The sequence below is a fragment of the Petromyzon marinus genome, chromosome 80 (assembly GCF_048934315.1).
Source record: "Petromyzon marinus isolate PM22_M1 ecotype Great Lakes invasive population chromosome 80, UKy_Petmar_22M1.pri1.0, whole genome shotgun sequence".
NCBI lineage: Eukaryota > Metazoa > Chordata > Hyperoartia > Petromyzontiformes > Petromyzontidae > Petromyzon > Petromyzon marinus.
This window is the reverse complement of record NC_133746.1, coordinates 4276112-4297397: the sequence shown is the minus strand read 5'-3', so window position 1 is coordinate 4297397 and position 21286 is coordinate 4276112. Positions and strand designations below refer to the sequence as shown.

General features: G+C 53.5%; 1 protein-coding gene across 7 annotated transcripts in view; it reads right to left on the bottom strand.

The window, feature by feature from the left end:
• Positions 1 to 17882, bottom strand: part of LOC116958567 (von Willebrand factor A domain-containing protein 5A-like) — a 97070-nt gene extending 79188 nt beyond the window's left edge. For all 7 annotated transcript variants that reach the window (XR_012931139.1, XM_076057176.1, XM_076057178.1 and 4 more), the window contains exons 1-6: positions 17725 to 17882; positions 7862 to 7922; positions 5195 to 5400; positions 4173 to 4389; positions 3640 to 3818; positions 2402 to 2510 (exon numbers count right to left, since the gene is read on the bottom strand). Coding sequence is in view for 6 of the 7 variants with exons in the window: in XM_076057176.1 (XP_075913291.1) it covers positions 2402 to 2510; positions 3640 to 3818; positions 4173 to 4389; positions 5195 to 5400; positions 7862 to 7904 (754 nt within the window). In the remaining variant the exon portion in view is untranslated. The remainder of the gene's footprint in view (positions 1 to 2401; positions 2511 to 3639; positions 3819 to 4172; positions 4390 to 5194; positions 5401 to 7861; positions 7923 to 17724) is intronic.
• Between the last annotated feature and the right edge of the window lie 3404 nt (positions 17883 to 21286).

The following is a 21286-nucleotide window of genomic DNA, read 5'->3' as shown; positions in this document are numbered from 1 at the left end:
ACACTAAACACTACACTCTACACTACACTATACACTACAATACACGACACTATACACTAAACTTCTGGCTAGCTATTGAACAAAGACGGTGGTCACTGCATCATCGCTGCAATGTTTTCAGATGCGCTGCTTCTGCAGCCGTCTGGAATGCTCTTCCTTACCAATATTAGGAAGCCACTGGACCTGTGCATCTTTATTGACAAACTCTGTGGGTATCTGTGTGATGAGGCTGTGGGTTTCTGTGTCATGAGTCTATGGGTCGCTGTGTGGTGAGTCTGTGGGTCTCTAATGTGATGCGTCTAGGGGTCTCTATGCGAGTCTAAGAGTCTCTGTGTGGTTAATATATTGGTTTCTGTGTGTCTATGGGTCTCTGTGTAATGCGTCTGTGGGTCTCTGTGTGAGTCTATGGGTCTCTGTGTGAGTTTATGGGTCTTTGTGTGAGTCTATGGGTCTCTGTGTGAGCCTATGGGTCACTTTGTTAGTCTATGTAAGTGTGAAAGTTGAACTTTTTTCACACCATACAGAGCCATAAGTGCTAATCGGAGGTACTGAGGAAGGACAATATGCTATGGGTCTTTGTATGAGTGTGTGGGTGTTTATGTGTCTATGGTATTGTCTTTGTCTTTTGTGTGCCGGCTCTCACTGGTGCTGCTACTCGCTACTAACAGCACATGCCCCCACCATCCCCTGTTTCGATGCTACCTGGGGGACCCTCCATCTGTGTGTGTATCTGTGTGTGTGTCTCTGCGTGTTTTGTGTGTGTGGAATTAGCGGGAAAGGTCCTGGCAAGGATTATTCAACATCGCCTTGCCAGGCACGCTGAGGAGAGGCTTGCGGAGCCCCAATGTGGTTTCAGGAAAGGGCGGTCCTGCACAGATGCCATATTTTCTTTCCGTCTGCTACAGCAGAGGTGTAGGGAATTCAAAAAAAGACCTACATCTCTATTTATTGACCTGGTCAAGGCCTATGATACCATCAGTAGGCTTGGGCTGTGAGTTGTTCTTCGTGCTTTTGGAGTCCCTGACAGCTGCTCACAATCATTAAGGACCTTCATGATGGTGAGAAGGCCCGGGTAAAACTAAGTGGCCGGGAGTTGGAGCCATTCCCTGTACACCTTGGGGTGTGACAGGGATGTCCTCTGGTTCCCACATTATTTAACATCTATTTGGACTACGTAGTTCGTGAAGCCTTCAATAGCTGTACCGGAGGAATTTCCATCTGGTACAGATACAAAGGGAGGCTGATCGATGCGCGGGTGCGATCAAGGGATGGCTCCCTATTGCTCAACCATTGTTATGTATGCCGATGATCTGGTAATTGCTGCTCACTCAGAGGAGGAGTTGGATACGCTGCTGTTGAACCTGGAGCTTGCCACTAAGAAGTGGGGCCTTACAATCAGCCCCACCAAAACTAAGCACTTGCCTGGGTATTTTGTACCATGAGACACTACACCCCCACAACTCCCAATTGATGATGGGGCAGTTGTGGAGAGAGTGGAGAGTTTCCCATACCAGGGCAGTGTGCTCATGACCGGCTCCGGTTTGGCAGCAGAGGTCTCACTCCGAATAAGTGGAGCGGTATTATCTTTTCATCGGCTGCGCAACGCTGCGTGTAATTCCACACGAAGCTTCAGGTCTTCTCGGCCACAGTGATGCCCTCCCTTCTCTAAGCTAACGCGGACCCCCCCGAATGGAACATCTGCGCCGGTTAGAAACATTCAAGCTGGCATGCCTACGATCCATCCTGGGTTTAACCAGGCTGGATTGTGTGAGGAGCTCATAAATCCTCGAAAGATCTGGACACATTCCCATCAGTGAGCTCCTCCAGCAGGCAAGGCTGCATTCTATGTGTCATGTAGCCCGCATGCCCAGCTACAGCATGCCCAAGCAGCTTCTGTTTGGCCGCATAAAAGGGGCTAAACAGGCACGACATGGGCTGAAGAAGCGATGGACTGATGCGGTACGAGAGGATGTGGAGCTGAGTGGACCTGCCAATGACTGGCCCCAGTGGTTTCAAGATCGGCCTCTATGGAGGAGGCTCGTGAAGGACGCTACTGGGCAGTTGGAGGCAGTCGCCCTCCAGCAAGAACGGAGGGCAGAGGAGCGACTTTCACAACAACTAGCGGAGCACCGGGCGGCTAAAACGCAGCAAGTTGGCACAGTGGGGGGTACAGCAGGTGGTGGTGCATCTACCGGTCATCTCAGTCGGCCAACCCATGGGACCTGCTGGATCTGTGCTGAGACCTCCTGTCAGCACCGAGCATTTGACACTTCACGTGGCCTCAAAGTAAACCTGGCCTGGCACAGGCGCCATGGTGACGTCACCGCCACTTAGTGGCGAATGGCAGTTGTTGTTGTGTGTCTGTGTGTGTCTGTGTGTGTGCATCCGTGTGTCTCTGTACCCTTAGCCGTGTCGCCCGCCTCCAGCAGTGCGAAGGGGCGGTGCTTCTGGATTGGGTGGACAAACAGCTCCACGTCACGGTCCATCTTGAACCCTTCCCCCAGAGACACCTGGGCACACGGTGGGGGTGGTGGTGGAGCAGCAGTGGGGAGGGGACAGGAGGGAGGGTGAGGGAGGGAGGGGGAGGGAGGGTGAGGGAGGGAGGGTGGGAGGGAGTGGAGGGAGGGAGTGGAGGCCATCACCGCTCATGGCCACCATATAGTTCAAACAAAAAACACAACCCCGGCGCAATCCAGAACTGTTTGATGCAACCCGGCAGAACCCGGCGCAATCCAGAGCTACGCGGCGCAACCCACAGAGACCCAGAGACTCATAAAGAACCATAGAGACCCACAGAAACCCAGAGACTCATAAAAAACCGTAGAGACCAACAGAGACCGAGAGATTCATATAGAAGCAGAGACTCATATAGAACTATAGTGACCAACAAAACACCCATACTCATAGAGATCCATACTAAAACTAAACTATTTTCAGAAGTGACCTGTCAATCACAAATGATAGCCCAACCAAGTGGCTTATCATCATCACTAGAAAATGTTTAGCAGTAGCCAAATACTCTTAAACGCGCTGAGACTTTGATTCTAAATGTGGAGGGGAAAAACTGGAGCATCTGCAAACTCCAAATATACAACAAGCATCATCAGGCTCAGGCATCAGAACCCACGACCTCCTGTTTACCAGGTGATGTAGTTAAAATCTCACCACGTGGAGAAAGACGCAAACTCAAACTCATCAAGGTCAAGATTGAAATCCCCAAATTCCTGCGTAACAGGCGAGGTAGTTAACACCTCGTCAGGGTCGGGATCGGAACCCACGACCTCACGCATACCAATAGAGGTAGTTAACATCTCGTCAGGGTCGGGTTCGGAACCTACAACCTCCTGCGTAGCAGGCGAGGTAGTTAACATTTCCTCAAGGTTGGGATCGGAACTCACGACCTCCTGCGTACCAGGCGAGGTAGTTAACATCTCATCAGAGTCGGGATCGGATCCCAAGACCTCTTGCATACCAGGCAAAGTAGTTAACATCTTTTCAGGATTGGGATCGGAACCCACAACCTCCTTTGTAGCAGTCGAGGTGGTTAACATTTAGTCAGGGTCAGGATCGGAACCCACGACCTCTTGCGTACCAGGCGAGAAAGTTAACATCTCCTAGCCGGCACGTAGCCATCCTTGCCTGAGCCACGGAGTTGCCAGGGCCCGAGAAGGAGACCGGCCCAAGGTTGCAGGCCGAGGTGACGTCAGCGATGCCTCCCGGAGCCTCGGCGCGGAGATGGAAGGCCATTGAGTAAGGCAGCGGCTGGGAGCAGCTCACAAACGGCACAAAGGGCAGCGCGGAGTCTGCTGATGATGAACCTGGTGGTGGGAGAGAGGGGATGGGAAGGGAGGGAGCAGAGGGAGGGAGCAGAGGAAGGGAGGGAAGGAGGCGTGTGTTCGTGTTCATATTTGCGGTGTCTCTCTCACCATCATCACGGTGGCTAGAAAATGTAAAGTTCCTCCCCTGGTACAGGAGTTTGTGAGTTTGATACCAGCCCTGACGCCTGCTGTATATTTGGAGTTTGCGTTGTCTCTCTCCCCGTGGTCACATGGATTTTTCTCCGGGTCCTCCGTGTCGGAGACTGAGCCAGTGAGTTCAAATTGGCCACATTGTTCTCACCGCGATATCGCTGCGTTACGACCGCTGTTGTTGTAGTCATCTCGTCGTCTCACCGGGCGGCGTGTAGCGAGGGTTGAGCACCGTGGGCAGGCAGAATCTCACCGCTCCATCCGGCTCCACCGCCAACTCGCTCACAAACTCCACCCGCAGCTCCGCCCCCTCGCCCGCCCCCAGGTTGCCCAGCATGCACTGGAACACGTCGCCCCGGTCCTCGGAGAGCAGGAAGGCCGTGTGGCCTGAGCTCATCGCATCGTCGTACTCCTCCTTGGCCTGGGGACACGATGCACCCCGTGGGAGACAAGGTGGCACTCAATCATCCACTCACACATTCACCCATTCACTCATTCAACCACTCACCCACCCACTCACACACTCACTCAGCCACCCCCTAACTCACTCAACCACTCAATAACCCATTCACGAGCACACTCACCTACCCACTCACTCACCCACTCACACACACCCACCCATTATCTCATTCATCGACTCACCCACCCACTCAATAGCCCACTCACCCACACACTCACTCACTTGCTTATTCATTCAACCACTCACCCACCAACCCACTCACACACTCACTCGCCCACCCACTCACTCACTCACTCGACCACTCACTAACCCATTGACTAGCACGCTCACCTACTCACTCACTAACTCATTGACTAGCAAAAACACCTACCCACTCACTCACAAACTCATCCATTTACCCACATACCCTCACACCAAAAACAAACATCCCCCGTATAGCCCGAACAGACTGTTCGGGCAAGTCCTGTTAGCGTGCACATATGAAGGCCGGCACGGCACACGAAGGGGGTGGGTGGCCAACACCATGCCTGGCCGCCTTTGTCTCCCCAGTGGCGATATTTACACCACCGCACCGGCTACTCATTTAAGACCGAGTCTACCTAGGGGAGGCCCAGGACCTGTTCAGATAATCACTATCACCACCCACTCACTCAAACACCCAGCCACTCACCCACCCACCCATTCACTCATACACCCACTCATTCTCCCACCCACTCACTCACCCACCCACCCACTCACTCACTCACCCACCCACTAACCCACCCACCTTCTCCTTCTCCTTAATGACGGCGTCAATGTGACGCCCGTTGAGGCTGGCGCTGAACGCGTGCACCGCCGAGTCGTCGTCCAGCGGAAAGAGGAAGGAGGCCTCCACGGGGAACGCCTCAGCATTGAGGTAGCTGAGCGTGGCGCGCACAGAGGCCACGAAGCCCTGCACGCTCGCCTCCACCGACACGGCCTTCAGCGGCACCGCTGGTGAGGAGAGGTCAGGTGAGGTCATGTGAGGTCAGGTGAGTTGGTGAGGTGAGGTGAGTTGGTGAGGTCGGGTGAAGTGAGGTGAGGTCAGGTGAGGCGAGGCTCGCATTATCATGAACGGGTCTTTTTCGTTTTGAAAATGACACCCACTTAGTCACTTGCCCCAGCCACTACGACATGGTCATGCCCCACTCAGCCGCCACCCCCGCCCACAACCATAGCCATGCCCACTCAACCACAAGCCCCACTTACAACATAGCCACGCCCACACAGCCACTAGCCCCACCTACTACAACAGCCACGCCCACTCAGCCACTAGCCACGCCCACATCGACATCGTCATGCCCCCCTACGCCACTAGCTCCACCCACATTGTCACAGCCATGCCCCCTCAGCCGCTAGCCCCACACACCTCTCCAGACAGATAAAGTCACGTAAATAGAAAAATAATAATAAAAATAAAATAAAAATGAAACAAAAACCACAACGTTTCGATCACAACACAAGCGACCGTCTTTCCTCCTGAAGACGATCACTTGTGTTGTGATCAAAACGTCGTGGTTTTTGTTTTATTCACTATATTTTTATTATTATTATTATTTTTATCTACGTGACTTTACTGAAAGAACCAAAGAATATGAATTCCTGTAGTCACGTAAGTTTTAAGTATAAAAAAAATACCAACATACACGCAACAAAGACAAAGATACCCTGTATAGCCTTAGCAGACTATTGGGGCAAGAGCTGGTAGCGAGCAGCACCAATAAAGGCCAGCACGGCACATGAAGCATTGGGTGGCCAGCACGGCACATGAAGCATTGGGTGGCCAGCACAACGTTCGGCCGCCTTTGTCTCCCTTGTGGCACCAGGTAGTCATTTGAAGCTGAGTCAACCTAGGGGAGGCCCAGTACCGGTTCAGATAGTGCCACACTCGAACAAACGTACACATAACACCTGCAATTCGCCACTAAGTGACGGTGACAACACAACGGCACCTGTGCCAGTCTAGGTGCACTTTGAGGCCACGTTAAGTGTCCAAGGGTCGCTGCTGGCAGGAGGTCACGGTACAGACCCAGAAGGTGCCATGGGTTGACCGACTGAGATGACTGGCAGATACACCAGCAATGCCCACTACTGTGCCAACTCGCTGCATTTTATCCACCTCGCGCTCCGCTCATTGTTGTGAGCGTCACTCCTATGCCCTCCGCTGTTGTTGGAGGGCGACTGCCTCCAACTGACCAGTAGCAGCTTGCTTCATGAGCCTCCTCTATAGAGCACATGTACGTACACACATACACTCATCCTGCGTACACACACACACTCATCCTGAGTACACACACTCATCCTGCGTACAAACACACACACACTCATCCTGCGTACACACACACACACATCTTGAGTACACCCACACTCATCCTGCGTACACACACTCATCCTGAGTACACACACACACTCATCCTGAGTACACACACTCATCCTGAGTACACACACACTCATCCTGAGTACACACACACTCATCCTGAGTACAGACACACACTCATCCTGCGTACACGCACACACTCATCCTGAGTACACGCACACACTCATCGTGCGCACACACACACACTCATCCTGCGTACACACACACACACTCATCCTGCGTACACACACTCATCCTGAGTACACACACACTCATCCTGAGTACACACACACACTCATCCTGAGTACACACACACTCATCCTGAGTACACACACACACACTCATCCTGAGTAGAGACACCAATTCATCCTGCGTACACGCACACACTCATCCTGAGTACACGCACACACTCATCCTGCGCACACACACACTCATCCTGCGTACACACACACACACTCATCCTGCGTACACACACACACATCCTGAGTGCACACACACACACTCATCCTGAGTACACACTCATCCTGAGTACAGACACACACTCATCCTGCGTACACACACACACACACTCATCCTGCGTACATACACTCATCCTGAGTACACACTCATCCTGAGTACAGACACACACTCATCCTGCGTACACACACACACTCATCCTGAGTACACGCACACACTCATCCTGAGTACACGCACACACTCATCCTGAGTACACGCACACACTCATCCTGAGTACACGCACACTCATCCTGCGTACACACACACTCATCATGAGTACACACACACTCATCCTAAGTAAACACACACACTCATCCTGCGTACACACACACACTCATCCTGAGTACACACACACATCCTGAGTACACACACACTCATCCTGAGTACAGACACACACTCATCCTGCGTACACACAGACACTCATCCTGAGTACACACACACACTCATCCTGAGAACACACACACACTCATCCTGAGTACACACACACTCATCCTGCGTAAACACTTACACTCATCCTGAGTACACACACACACACTCATCCTGAGTACACACACAGACACTCACCTTTCTCTTGATACTCATGAACGAAGATGAGTCCACAATTCATGATTGCAGATGGCGATCCCTGTGTGTGAGAGGGGGGGTGGACAGCAATTAGGCAACTCACTGGGGCACACTGAAGAAATAAGTAGTAATGGAAGAACTTCACGACTCCAGGAAGTGGCCCCGAAGCTTTCCATAACGTAAGGAACCATGGCCAATTACAGCCAACGTCAGTTGATCGTGGACAATTAGACCCAAGCCGAAACATAACGTATAAAAATGTTTAAAAATATATATATTTTTTTTATGATAGAATATAGTCTTATCATTAGTATGACATAAATATACCAAGTTTGCAGTCGATACCACATTGGTAAGTGGGTTAAAAATGAGTTACAAGATTTGAGAATACAACGACAACAACAGACAGAGCGAGTTAAATGAAAGCGTGTAAAAAGTAAACTGTGTTTACTCTCCGAGGTGAAATGCGACACTGAGCTCGAACCAAATGATTCACGCGGCACGAGCAGAATTCCACCTCGCTCTGGTGATGGTGGGGGAGGTGGTGGTGGGGGTGGTGCTGGAGGGAGTGCTGGTGGTGGCGGTGGTGGTTGTGTTGGGGGTGGTGGTGGTGTTAGTGGTGGAGGTGGTGGTGACTATGGTGCAGGTGCCGGCGGTGGTGGTGGTGGTGGTAGAGGGGGTCGTGGGGGTGGAGGCAGTGGTGGTGGTGGAGGTGGTGGTTCTGGAGGTGGTGGTGCCAGCAGTGGTGGTGGTTGTGGTGGTGGAGGTGGTGGTGGAGGTGATGGTGCTGGAGGTAGTGGTGGTGCCAGCGGTGGTGGTGGTTGTGGTGGTGGAGGTGGTGGTGGTGGTGCTGGAGGTAGTGGTGCAGGTGCTGGCGGTGGTGGTGGTGGTAGAGGGGGTGGTGGGGGTGGAGGCAGTGATGGTGCTGGAGGTGGTGGTGCTGGAGGTGGTGGTGCCAGCGGTGGTTGTGGTGGAGGTGGAGGCAGTGGTGGTGGTGGTGCTGGAGGTAGTGGTGCAGGTGCCGGCGGTGGTGGTGGTGGTGGTAGAGGGGGTGGTGGGGGTGGAGGCAGTGATGGTGCTGGAGGTGGTGGTGCTGGAGGTGGTGGTGCCAGCGGTGGTTGTGGTGGAGGTGGAGGCAGTGGTGGTGGTGGTGCTGGAGGTAGTGGTGCAGGTGCCGGCGGCGGTGGTGGTGATGGTGGCGGTCAGCGCTACGCTGCACTACGAACCCGGCAACCCGACTGCAATTCTCGCTGACGGCCAACACCGCCCTGAGCCACCTGCCCGAGGTCGACTCAGCCTCAAATGAGTCCCTGGTGCAGCGGTGTAGCAGTAAACATAAAATACACCACATTATACTATGCTACTATACACTACACTACTATACACTACCATATAACAGATGTAGAGGCGAAGGCAGCTGGGCGGGTGTGGTGCTGTCCACCTACCCCCTCTGTGCGTGCCACAGTGCCGGCCTTCATAGGCGCTACTCCTGCTACTCGCTACAACTAACAAACAGCACTTGCCCCAGCAGTCTGTTCCAGGCTACACGGGGGACCTTTGTCTTTGGTTGAGGTGTTAGTGGTGGTGGTGGTATGCAAAGGTTGTGCTGTGGGCATTCGCCTGATAACAAGTTTCGGAAAAAAAATGTTAACTCATTCATGGGACTGCTGCCCGTTGCTGCTGCTGTGTGGTTGTCTGAGAATAGGTTTTCCCCTTTTTTCTGGCAACAAAACAGCTGCGTTAAGATGTGAAAACACCAAACTGAAACCTTTTACAAGGAACCACGTCAGCATCAACCACACTACTTGTGGTCAGAATGCAAACAAAAAACACACTGATAATATATGCATTGTCTTTGAAACCGATTGGTCCACACCAGAGACAGCTTTCTGAAAGAAAGTACGAACACAACCCATAGACTAGCACCGCACACCGCACCCGTAGACTAACACAGCCGATAGACTAACACTGCCCAATGACACTGCACCCACAGACTATCACTGCAACCATAGACTAATGCTACTCACAGACTCTAAAAGAAAGTTGTCTCTGGTGTGGACCAATCAGTTTCAAAGACAATGCATATATGATCAGAGTATGTGTTTTGTTTGCATTCTGACCACAAGTATTGTGGTTAATGGAGACGTGATTCATTGTAAGAGGTTTCAGTTTGGTGTTTTAACATCTTAACACCTGTTTTGTTGCCAGAAAAAAAAAGGGGAAAACCTATTCTCATATTTTGGAACTGGAAAAGGAGGTCCCATGATGTGGGGTAGTCTCTTTTGTTATCCTAAATATGTATTAGCAGCCTATGAAAGAGTGAGGCCGCCGATGGTGGTGTTGATGGTGGTGATGTTTATGGTGTTGATGGTGGTGATGGTGGTGTTGATGGTGATGGTGGTGATGATGGTGGTCATGGTGATGCTGATGATTATGGTGATTCTAAAAGAAACACATGCACACCAAATAGACACACCCGTTTACAACAAGCAATCGAGTCTGAATTAGCCACACAAAAACTCCCCAATGACACTGCACCCACAGAATAAAGACCGCACCCTTAAACGAACACTACCCATACACCAAAAAACGCACCCATAAACTATCACCACACCCATAGACTAACACAGCCGATAGACTAACACTGCCAAATGACACTGCATCCATAGACTATCACTGCACCCATAGACTAACACTACCCATAGACTAACACCGCACCCATAGACTATCACTGCCCAATGACACTGCACCCATAGACTAACACCACCTATAGAATAACACCGCACCCATAGACTAACACTGCCCATAGAATAACACTACTTGTAGACTAACACTGCACCTATAGATGAACACCGCACCCAGAGACTAACACTACCCATAGACTAACACGGCACCCATAGACTAGCACTGCCAATAAACTAACACTGAACCCATAGACTACACCGCACCCATAGACTAACATCGCACCAATAAACTAACACTGCCCATAGACTAACACTGGACCTATAGACTAACACTGCCCAAAGACTTACACCGCTTCCATAGACTAACACCGCACCCATAGACTAACACCGCACCCATAGACTAACACCGCACCCATAGACTAACACCGCACCCATAGACTAACACCGCACCCATAGACTAACACCGCACCCACAGACTAACACCGCACCCACAGACTAACACCGCACCCACAGACTGACACCGCACCCACAGACTAACACCACACCCGCAGACTAACACCGCACCCATAGACTAACACCACACCCGCAGACTAACACCGCACCCATAGACTAACACTACCCATAGACTAACACTACCCACAGACTAACACCGCACCCATATAATAACACCGCACCCATAGACTAACACCGCACCCACAGACTAACACCGCACCCAGAGACTAACACCGCACCCATAGACTAACACCACACCCGCAGACTAACACCGCAGCCATAGACTAACACTACCCACAGACTAACACCGCACCCACAGACTAACACCGCACCCGCAGACTAACACCCCACTCACACACTAACACCGCACCCATAGACTAACACTGCACCCACAGACAAACACTACCCATAGACTAACACCGCACCCACAGACTAACACCGCACCCACAGACTAACACCGCACCCACAGACTAACACGGCACCCACAGACTAACACCTCACCCACAGACTAACACCGCACCCACAGACTAACACCGCACCCACAGACTAACACCGCACCCACAGACTAACACCGCACCCGCAGACAAATACCGCACCCACAGACTAACACCGCACCCGCAGACGAACACTGCACCCACAGACTAACACCGCACCCACAGACTAACACCGCACCCACAGACTAACACGGCACCCACAGACTAACACCGCACCCACAGACTAACACCGCACCCACAGACTAACACCGCACCCACAGACTAACACCGCACCCACAGACTAACACCGCACCCGCAGACAAATACCGCACCCACAGACTAACACCGCACCCGCAGACGAACACTGCACCCACAGACTAACACCGCACCCACAGACTAACACCGCACCCACAGACTAACACCGCACCCGTAGACTAACACCGCACCCACAAACAAACACTCCCCATAGACTAACACCGCACCCACAGACAAAAACTACCCATAGACTAACACCGCACCCATAGAATAACACTACCCACAGACTAACACCGCACCCACAGACTAACACCGCACCTGCAGACGAACACAGCACCCACAGACTAACACTACCCACAGACTAACACCGCACCCACAGACTAACACCGCAACCGTAGACTAACACCGCACCCGCAGACTAACACCGCACTCACACACTAACACCGCACCCACAGACTAACACCGCACTCACAGACTAACACCGCACTCACACACTAACACCGCACCCATAGACTAATACCGCACCCACAGACTAACACCGCACCCGCAGACTAACACCCCCCTCACACACTAAGACCGCACCCATAGACTAACACTGCACGCACAGACAAACACTACCCATAGACTAACACCGCACCCACAGACTAACACCGCACCCACAGACTAACACCGCACCCACAGACTAACACCGCACCCACAGACGAACACTACCCACAGACTAACACCGCACCCACAGACTAACACCGCACCCATAGACTAACACCGCACCCGGAGACGAACACCGCACCCACAGACTAACACCGCACCCGTAGACTAACACCGCACCCACAGACTAACGCCGCACCCACAGACTAACACCGCACCCATAGAATAACACCGCACCCACAGAAAAACACTACCCATAGACTAACACCGCACCCACAGACTAACACCGTACCCACAGACTAACACCGCACCCACAGACTAACACCGCACCCACAGACTATCACCGCACCCACAGACTAACACCGCACCCACAGACTAACATCGCACCCGCAGACTAACACCGCACCCACAGACTAACACCGCACCCGCAGACTAACACCGCACCCACAGACTAACACCGCACCCGTAGACTAACACCGCACACATAGACTAACACCGCACCCACAGACTAACACCGCACCCGCAGACTAACACCCCACTTACACACTAATACCGCACCCATAGACTAACACTGCACCCACAGACAAACACTACCCATAGACTAACACCGCACCCACAGACTAACACCGCACCCACAGACTAACACCGCACCCACAGACTAACACGGCACCCACAGACCACCACCGCACCCACAGACGAACACTACTCACAGACTAACACCGTACCCACAGACTAACACCGCACCCACAGACTAACACCGCACCCACAGACTAACACCGCACCCACAGACTAACACCGCACCCGCAGACTAACACCGCACCCACAGACTAACACCGCACCCGCAGACGAACACTGCACCCACAGACTAACACCGCACCCACAGACTAACACCGCACCCACAGACTAACACCGCACCCGTAGACTAACACCGCACCCACAAACAAACACTCCACATAGACTAACACCGCACCCACAGACAAAAACTACCCATAGACTAACACCGCACCCATAGAATAACACTACCCACAGACTAACACCGCACTCACAGACTAACACCCCACCCATAGACAAACACTACCCACAGACTAACACCGCACCCACAAACTAACACCGCACCTGCAGACGAACACAGCACCCACAGACTAACACCCCACTCACACACTAACACCGCACCCATAGACTAACACCGCACCCACAGACTAACACTACCCGTAGACTAACACCGCACCCACAGACTAACACTACCCACAGACTAACACCGCACCCACAGACTAACACCGCACCCGTAGACTAACACCGCACCCACAGACTAACACCGCACTCACACACTAACACCGCACCCACAGACTAACACCGCACTCACACACTAACACCGCACCCATAGACTAACACCGCACCCACAGACTAACACTACCCGTAGACTAAAACCGCACCCAGAGACAAACACTACCCATAGACTAACACCACACCCACAGACTAACACCGCACCCACAGACTAACACCGCACCCACAGACTAACACCGCAACCAGACTAACACCGCACCCACAGACTAACACCGCACCCACAGACTAACACCGCACCCACAGACTAACACCGCACCCACAAACACTACCCATAGACTAACACCGCACCTACAGACAAACACTACCCAAAGACTAACACCGCACCCACAGAATAACACCGCACCCACAGACTAACACCGCACCCGTAGACTAACACCGCACCCACAAACACTACCCATAGACTAACACCGCACCCACAGACAAAAACTACCCACAGACTAACACCGCACCCATAGAATAACACTACCCACAGACTAACACCGCACCCACAGACTAACACCGCACCTGCAGACGAACACAGCACCCACAGGCTAACACTACCCACAGACTAACACCGCACCCACAGACTAACACCGCACCCGTAGACTAACACCGCACCCGCAGACTAACACCGCACTCACACACTAACACCGCACCCACAGACTAACACCGCACCCGTAGACTAACACCGCACCCACAGACTAACACCGCACCCACAGACTAACACCGCACCCACAGACTAACACCGCACCCACAGACTAACACCGCACTCACACTAACACAGCACCCATAGACTAACACCGCACCCACAGACTAACACCGCACCCGCAGACTAACACCCCACTCACACACTAACACCGCCCCATAGACTAACACTGCACCCACAGACAAACACTACCCATAGACTAACACCGCACCAACAGACTAACACCGCACCCACAGACTAACACCGCACCCACAGACTAACACCGCACCCATAGACTAACACTGCACCCACAGAGTAACACCGCACCCGTAGACTAACACCGCACCCGCAGACTAACACCGCACCCATAGACTAACACCGCACCCACAGACTAACACCGCACCCGTAGACGAACACCGCACCCATAGACTAACACCGCACCCACAGACTAACACCGCACCCATAAACCCTTCCCAAAGACTAACGACGCACCCACAGACAAACACTACCCACAGACTAACACCGCACCCACAGACTAACACTACCCACAGACTAACACCGCACCCACAGACTAACACCGCACCCACACACTAACACCGCACCTGCAGACGAACACTGCACCCACAGACTAACACCGCACCCACAGACTAACACCGCACCCACAGATTAACACCGCACCCGTAGACTAACACCGCACCCACAGACTAACACCAAACCCACACACTAACACCGCACCTGCAGACGAACACTGCACCCACAGACTAACACCACATCCACACACTAACACCGCACCCACAGACTAACACCGCACCCACAGACTAAAACCGCACCCACAGACTAACACCGCACCCATAGACTAACACTACCCATAGACTAACACCACACCCACAGACTAACACCGCACTCACAGACTAACACCGCACCCACAGACTAACACCGCACCCATAGACTAACACTGCACCCACAGACTAACACCGCACCTGCAGTTGAACACTGCACCCACAGACTAACACCACACCCACAGACTAACACCACACCCACAGACTAACTCCGCACCTGCAGACGAACACTGCACCCACATACTAACACCGCACCCACAGACTAACACTACCCACAGACTAACACCGCAACACAAACACTACCCACAGACTAACACCGCACCCGCAGACTAACACCGCACCCACAGACTAACACCGCAACCACAGACAAACACCGCACCCACAGACTAACACCGCACCCACAGACTAACACCGCACCCGTAGACTAACACCGCACCCACAAACACTACCCATAGACTAACACCGCACCCATAGAATAACACTACCCACAGACTAACACCGCACCCACAGACTAACACCGCACCTGCAGACGAACACAGCACCCACAGACTAACACTACCCACAGACTAACACCGCACCCACAGACTAACACCGCACCCACAGACTAACACCGCACCTGCAGACGAACACAGCACCCACAGACTAACACTACCCGCAGACTAACACCGCACCCACAGACTAACACCGCACCCACAGACTAACACCGCACCCACAAACACTACCCACAGACGAACACCGCACCCACATACTAACACCGCACCCACAGACTAACACCGCCCCCACAGACTAACACCGCACCCACATACTAACACCGCACCCACAGACGAACACCGCCCTCGGGGGAAGGGAGTGAACAGATGGAATTGGGTCCCCACTCTGCTGCAGGGCTCAGCAACTCAGAACAGGATCGACGACTTGGAGGCGCAGTCTCCATCATGGTTGCAGAGACGTCCAAGTGGAAGAGACCGAGTTGCAGGCAACATCACTGCGCAACTCGTGGGCAGAGACGAGTTGCAGGCAACATCATTGCTCAACTCGTGGTCAGAGACGAGTTGCAGGCAACAGCATTGCGCAACTCGTGGTCAGAGACGAGTTGCAGGCAACAGCATTGCTCAACTGAGGTGCGGCGTATGCCCATGCGAAAACAGCACGGAGCTGACGCAGTTGTAGCAACGCGCTGTACCAGGCTAGGTGCAGGTCTACACACTGTTGGATTAAATCCTCTAAAATCATCAGCCGTGGTCTATCTACTGTTGGATTAAATCCTCTACCGTCATCAGACATGGTCTATCTACTGTTGGATTAAATCCTCTACCGTCATCAGACATGATCTATCCACTGTTGGATTAAATCCTCTACCGTCATCAGCCGTGGTCTATCCACTGTTGGATTAAATCCTCTACAATCATCAGCCATGGTCTATCCACTGTTGGATTAAATCCTCTACAATCATCAGACATGGTCTATCCACTGTTGGATTAAATCCTCTACCGTCATCAGCCGTGGCCTATCCACTGTTGGATGTGTTCCAGGGCACGTGTTACAGGTTTAAGGGTTATCTGAACTGCTGGTGTCATCCGCCAACTCGAGGGAGGATCAGAAACACAGCGTTACGAAGGATCAGTGAATAGAACGACTGCTCTAAGATCGTATCAGGTAAATGTATAATGCATCACTTATTATTATTCGTTCCAATCAGTCATCCCAATAGACACCTGCAGGGTCTGTCCCTCATGCACCTAGCCTGGTACAGTAGGCTACTCAGACACCTGCAGGGTCTGTCCCGTGACCCCATGCACCTAGCCTGGCACAGCAGTCGACCCATAGACACCTGCAGGGTCTGTCCCGTGACCCCATGCACCTAGCCTGGCACAGCAGTCGACCCATAGACACCTGCAGGGTCTGTCCCGTGACCCCATGCACCTAGCCTGGCACAGCAGTCGACCCATAGACACCTGCAGGGTCTGTCCCGTGACCCCATGCACCTAGCCTGGCACAGCAGTCGACCCATAGACACCTGCAGGGTCTGTCCCGTGACCCCATGCACCTAGCCTGGCACAGCAGGCTACCCATAGACACCTGCAGGGTCTGTCCCGTGACCCCATGCACCTAGCCTGGCACAGCAGTCGACCCATAGACACCTGCAGGGTCTGTCCCGTGACCCCATGCACCTAGCCTGGCACAGCAGTCGACCCATAGACACCTGCAGGGTCTGTCCCGTGACTCCATGCACCTAGCCTGGCACAGCAGTCGACCCATAGACACCTGCTGGGTCTGTCCCGTGACCTCATGCACCAAGCCTGGTACAGCAGTCGACCCATAGTCCTGTGACGTTCTCCTCCTCCTGCACCTAGCCTGGCACAGCAGTTTACCCATAGACACATGCAGGGTCTGTCCCCTGACCCCATGCACCTAGCCTGGCACAGCAGTCGCGAGTCCACCCATCCCCCGGGTGTTCGCTACTTACACAGCACGCAGAGAAGAGAGATGGCGACCACGCATCAGCGACTACAGCAGCTGTCACTGTCGCTTGCTGCTGATTGCGACGTCGCACGAACGTCAACAGCCGCCTGCTGTACTTCCGCGTGGGAGGATACAGCCACACCCACTACCCACTAACCCCCACCCACTACGCACTCCCCACTATCCACTAACCCCCACCCACTATCCACTAACCCCCACTCACTATCAACTCCCCACTACCCCACTAACCCCCACCCACTATCCACTAGCCCTACCCACTATCCACTAACCCCAACCCACTATCCACTAACCCCCACCCACTACCCACTAGCCCCACCCACTATGCACTAGCCCCACCCACTAACCCCCACCCACTATCCACTAGCCCCACCCACTACGCACTAGCCCCACCCACTAACCCCCACCCACTATCCACTAGCCCCACCCACTACGCACTAGCCCCACCCACTAACCCCCACCCACTATTCACTAGCCCCACCCACTAGCCCCCTCCCACTATCCACTCGGAATTAAAATCACCTCCCCGTCCCCTCCATGCTCCTCCCCCCATTCTGCTCCCTCCCTCTCCCCTCCCTCTCCAGAAGTTGCTCGGTGTAGTCGGCACTTTGCTTTGCTTCGTTCATCATTTCGTTTTTTTATGCTTTGCTTTATGTAACCCCCCCCCCCTTTTTCAATGAAAGATTTAACTTGTATTTTTATTTATTTTGTATTGATTCTGAACAAAATCAAGGCATGTGCACAGAGATTTTACTTCCAATACCGGGCCGACCGTGCTTCACGGGCTTGTAGGTCATGGAGAACTCGCCCAGGTAGTGGCCAATCATCTCGGGCTTGACTTCGACCTGGTTGAAGGTCTTGTCGTTGTACACGCCCACCATGCTGCCCACCATCTCAGAGATGATGACCATGTCACGCAGATGCGTCTTCGCCTCCGGCTTCTCCAGCGGTGGCACGTCCTTCTTCGCTCTCTCTCTCTACCCCCTCTCTCCCTGCTACTCCTCTCCCTCCCTCTCCCCTCCCTCCCTCTCCCCTCCCTCCCTCTCCCCTCCCTCCCTCTCCCCTCCCTCCACCTGCCCCTCTCTCCTCCTTCTCCCGTCCCTCCCCGCAGAACCGGCACTCCGGGGACGTGTCGGTGAAGCGCGCCAGGGAGGCATTGGTAGTGACGGTGCCGTGGGCGATGCTCCAGCTGAGGTCGCCGATCCGGTTGTACGTCGGGCTGGAGTAGAGTTGCCTCCAGAGAGGCCTCTCCGGTGAGATGCAGGGCAGGGCTTTCCTCCAGGGTGTCCTGTTGGTGAAACCAGACCATGTAGGAGGAGAGCAGCTTTCTCTTGACATTTGCGAAGGCCACCTCTGGTAGGTCTTCCAGCCGGCACAGGTCGTGATCTGCCTTCGTTTGTCAGCATTGGTGATGCAGTGGCATGACGGAGAGCAACGGTATAGGGGGACCGAGAGGGGCCTCGTCATCCCCAATGCCGATGGGGGGCGTTCTCCCCGCTGCCGCTGAGAAGGCTCCCTTGGCTTCGGCCAGGATCCGGGCAGCCACCCGGAGCAACTGCAGCCCTGTCTTTGTGGCCATGTCTGCTGGTCCGAGCCACCGGTCCCATGTTCCAGGCTTCACCAGATCTCCCATCCTGGTGAGCCGCCCGTTGGCGAGGCGCCTCTCCATACCAGTGGTGGTGGTGGTGGATGGCAGCTTTGTCTGCGGGTTCCTGAGGATCGGTTCGAAGACCAAATCCTTAGCCGATCGCGGCTGGTTCAGCTCCTGTAGAAATGTGGCAGCTGTCCCAATGGGAGGCCCTGCAGGTCCATGTATAATTGTTGTTTGGAGCACTGCATATCCAAAAGCTGTTTCAGGTGGAAGGAGGCCATGACGCTCCAGGCCGGTGCAGGGGCGGCGTGCAGGAACTTTTGCGCGGCCTGCAATCGGAAGGTGGCCAGCTGACTCTGCACGCACACCAGCCCGTGACCGCCCTTGTCCAGTGGCAGGGCCAGGACCCCAGCTGCGACTCGGTGTCTTCTGCCCGACCAGAAGAAGTCGAGGACTCTCTTCTGAAGTGTGTTGACGAGGCTCATGGGGGGGTGCAGGGAGAAGAGTCGGTGCCACAGCATGGACGTCACCAGCTGGTTCACCACCAACGTCTTTGTCCTGAAGGTGAGGAACTTGCACAGGCGACTCCAGGTGCCCAGCCGTTCCTTCACCTTCTCCTTCAGCTCGACCCAGTTCCTCTGCAGTGGTTCCTCCTCTGGTTCCAGGAACACCCCCAGGTGGTGCAGCGATGTTGTGCTCCAATTGATGGCTTTTGCCTTCTCGGGACACTGAGTCATGTCCTACGCTCCAACCGGCAGCCCGCTGCACTTTTGCCAGTTCATTTTTCATGAGGAGGCCTTCGAAAAGGCCTCCTGGCACTCGTGCAGCAGGGCGACATCATCCAGAGAGCGCAGGATGAGGAGTACGTCTTCGGCATACACCATCAGGAACCAACTTGATGCTTGGTTCCCTGAGCACCAGGCCACTGAGTCTCCGCCTTGTGAGACTCAGGAAAGGCTCTAAAGCCGGGGCATAAATCTTCTTTGGTTCTTTCGGTAAAGTCACGTACAATGAGAATAAAATAATAAATTGATAAAATAAAATAACACAATGAAATTCACACGACGTTTCGGCCACAACACAAGCGGCCTTCATCAGGTGAAGGGACGAGACTGTCTGGAGGACAGCGCTGTGTACGTATTGATGCGCCACTGTTTCGAGCTCACCACAGAATACGCATTCCGGATTTGTGTCTGTGAAAAGTGCCAAAAATGTGTTCGTGGTCACAGTCCCATGGGCAATACTCCAGCTCAGATGACCGTGGTGCTTGTACGATGGAATTGAGTAAAACAGCTCCCAATGAGGCCTCACGTGATCACTGCAGGGCATCGTGTTTCTCCAAGCGTCGCCTTTGCGTGACGTAATTGTTTGTTGATGGTGGAAATTGACCGTTTGGGTGTACAGCTTTTTCCGGTCTACATCTGAGAAGCACCCCTCCTGGTAATTCTCCGAGGGGTGCCCCCAGTGCTGCTGTGAAGAAGGGAGTTGAGTGTGCTGCCTTGCTGGGACGACATTCAGTTTTGGTGGCACTGGGCCACCGCCGGCTGACTCGTCACCAGCACTCACAGCAAGAGCGCTCCCCGCTGCTGTTGAGCAAGACCTTCGCACTTCATTCACAAGTTTTGCTGCGAGTCTCATGGAGTGCATTCCGGCCATTGCAGCTATCTCGGTAGGGAGAAGCCACTGCTCCTCCGTGCCTGGTTTCACCAAATCGCCCACCCTTGTGAGACGTGCATCTACCATGCGTTTCTCCATGGCAGGGCCCACAAGAGAGGGTAGTGCCATATTGGGGTTCTGTAACAGCGGCTCGTGAGCGAATTCTAATGCTTACTGGGGTTTATTCAGTCGGACAGTGGACAAGGAAACCCCAGGTATGTAGGATGCTCATGTAGAAGTGGGGAATCTGTGCGAGTGGAATACCCGTATGTACATTAAGAAGAGCTGCTTGTTGCACCGA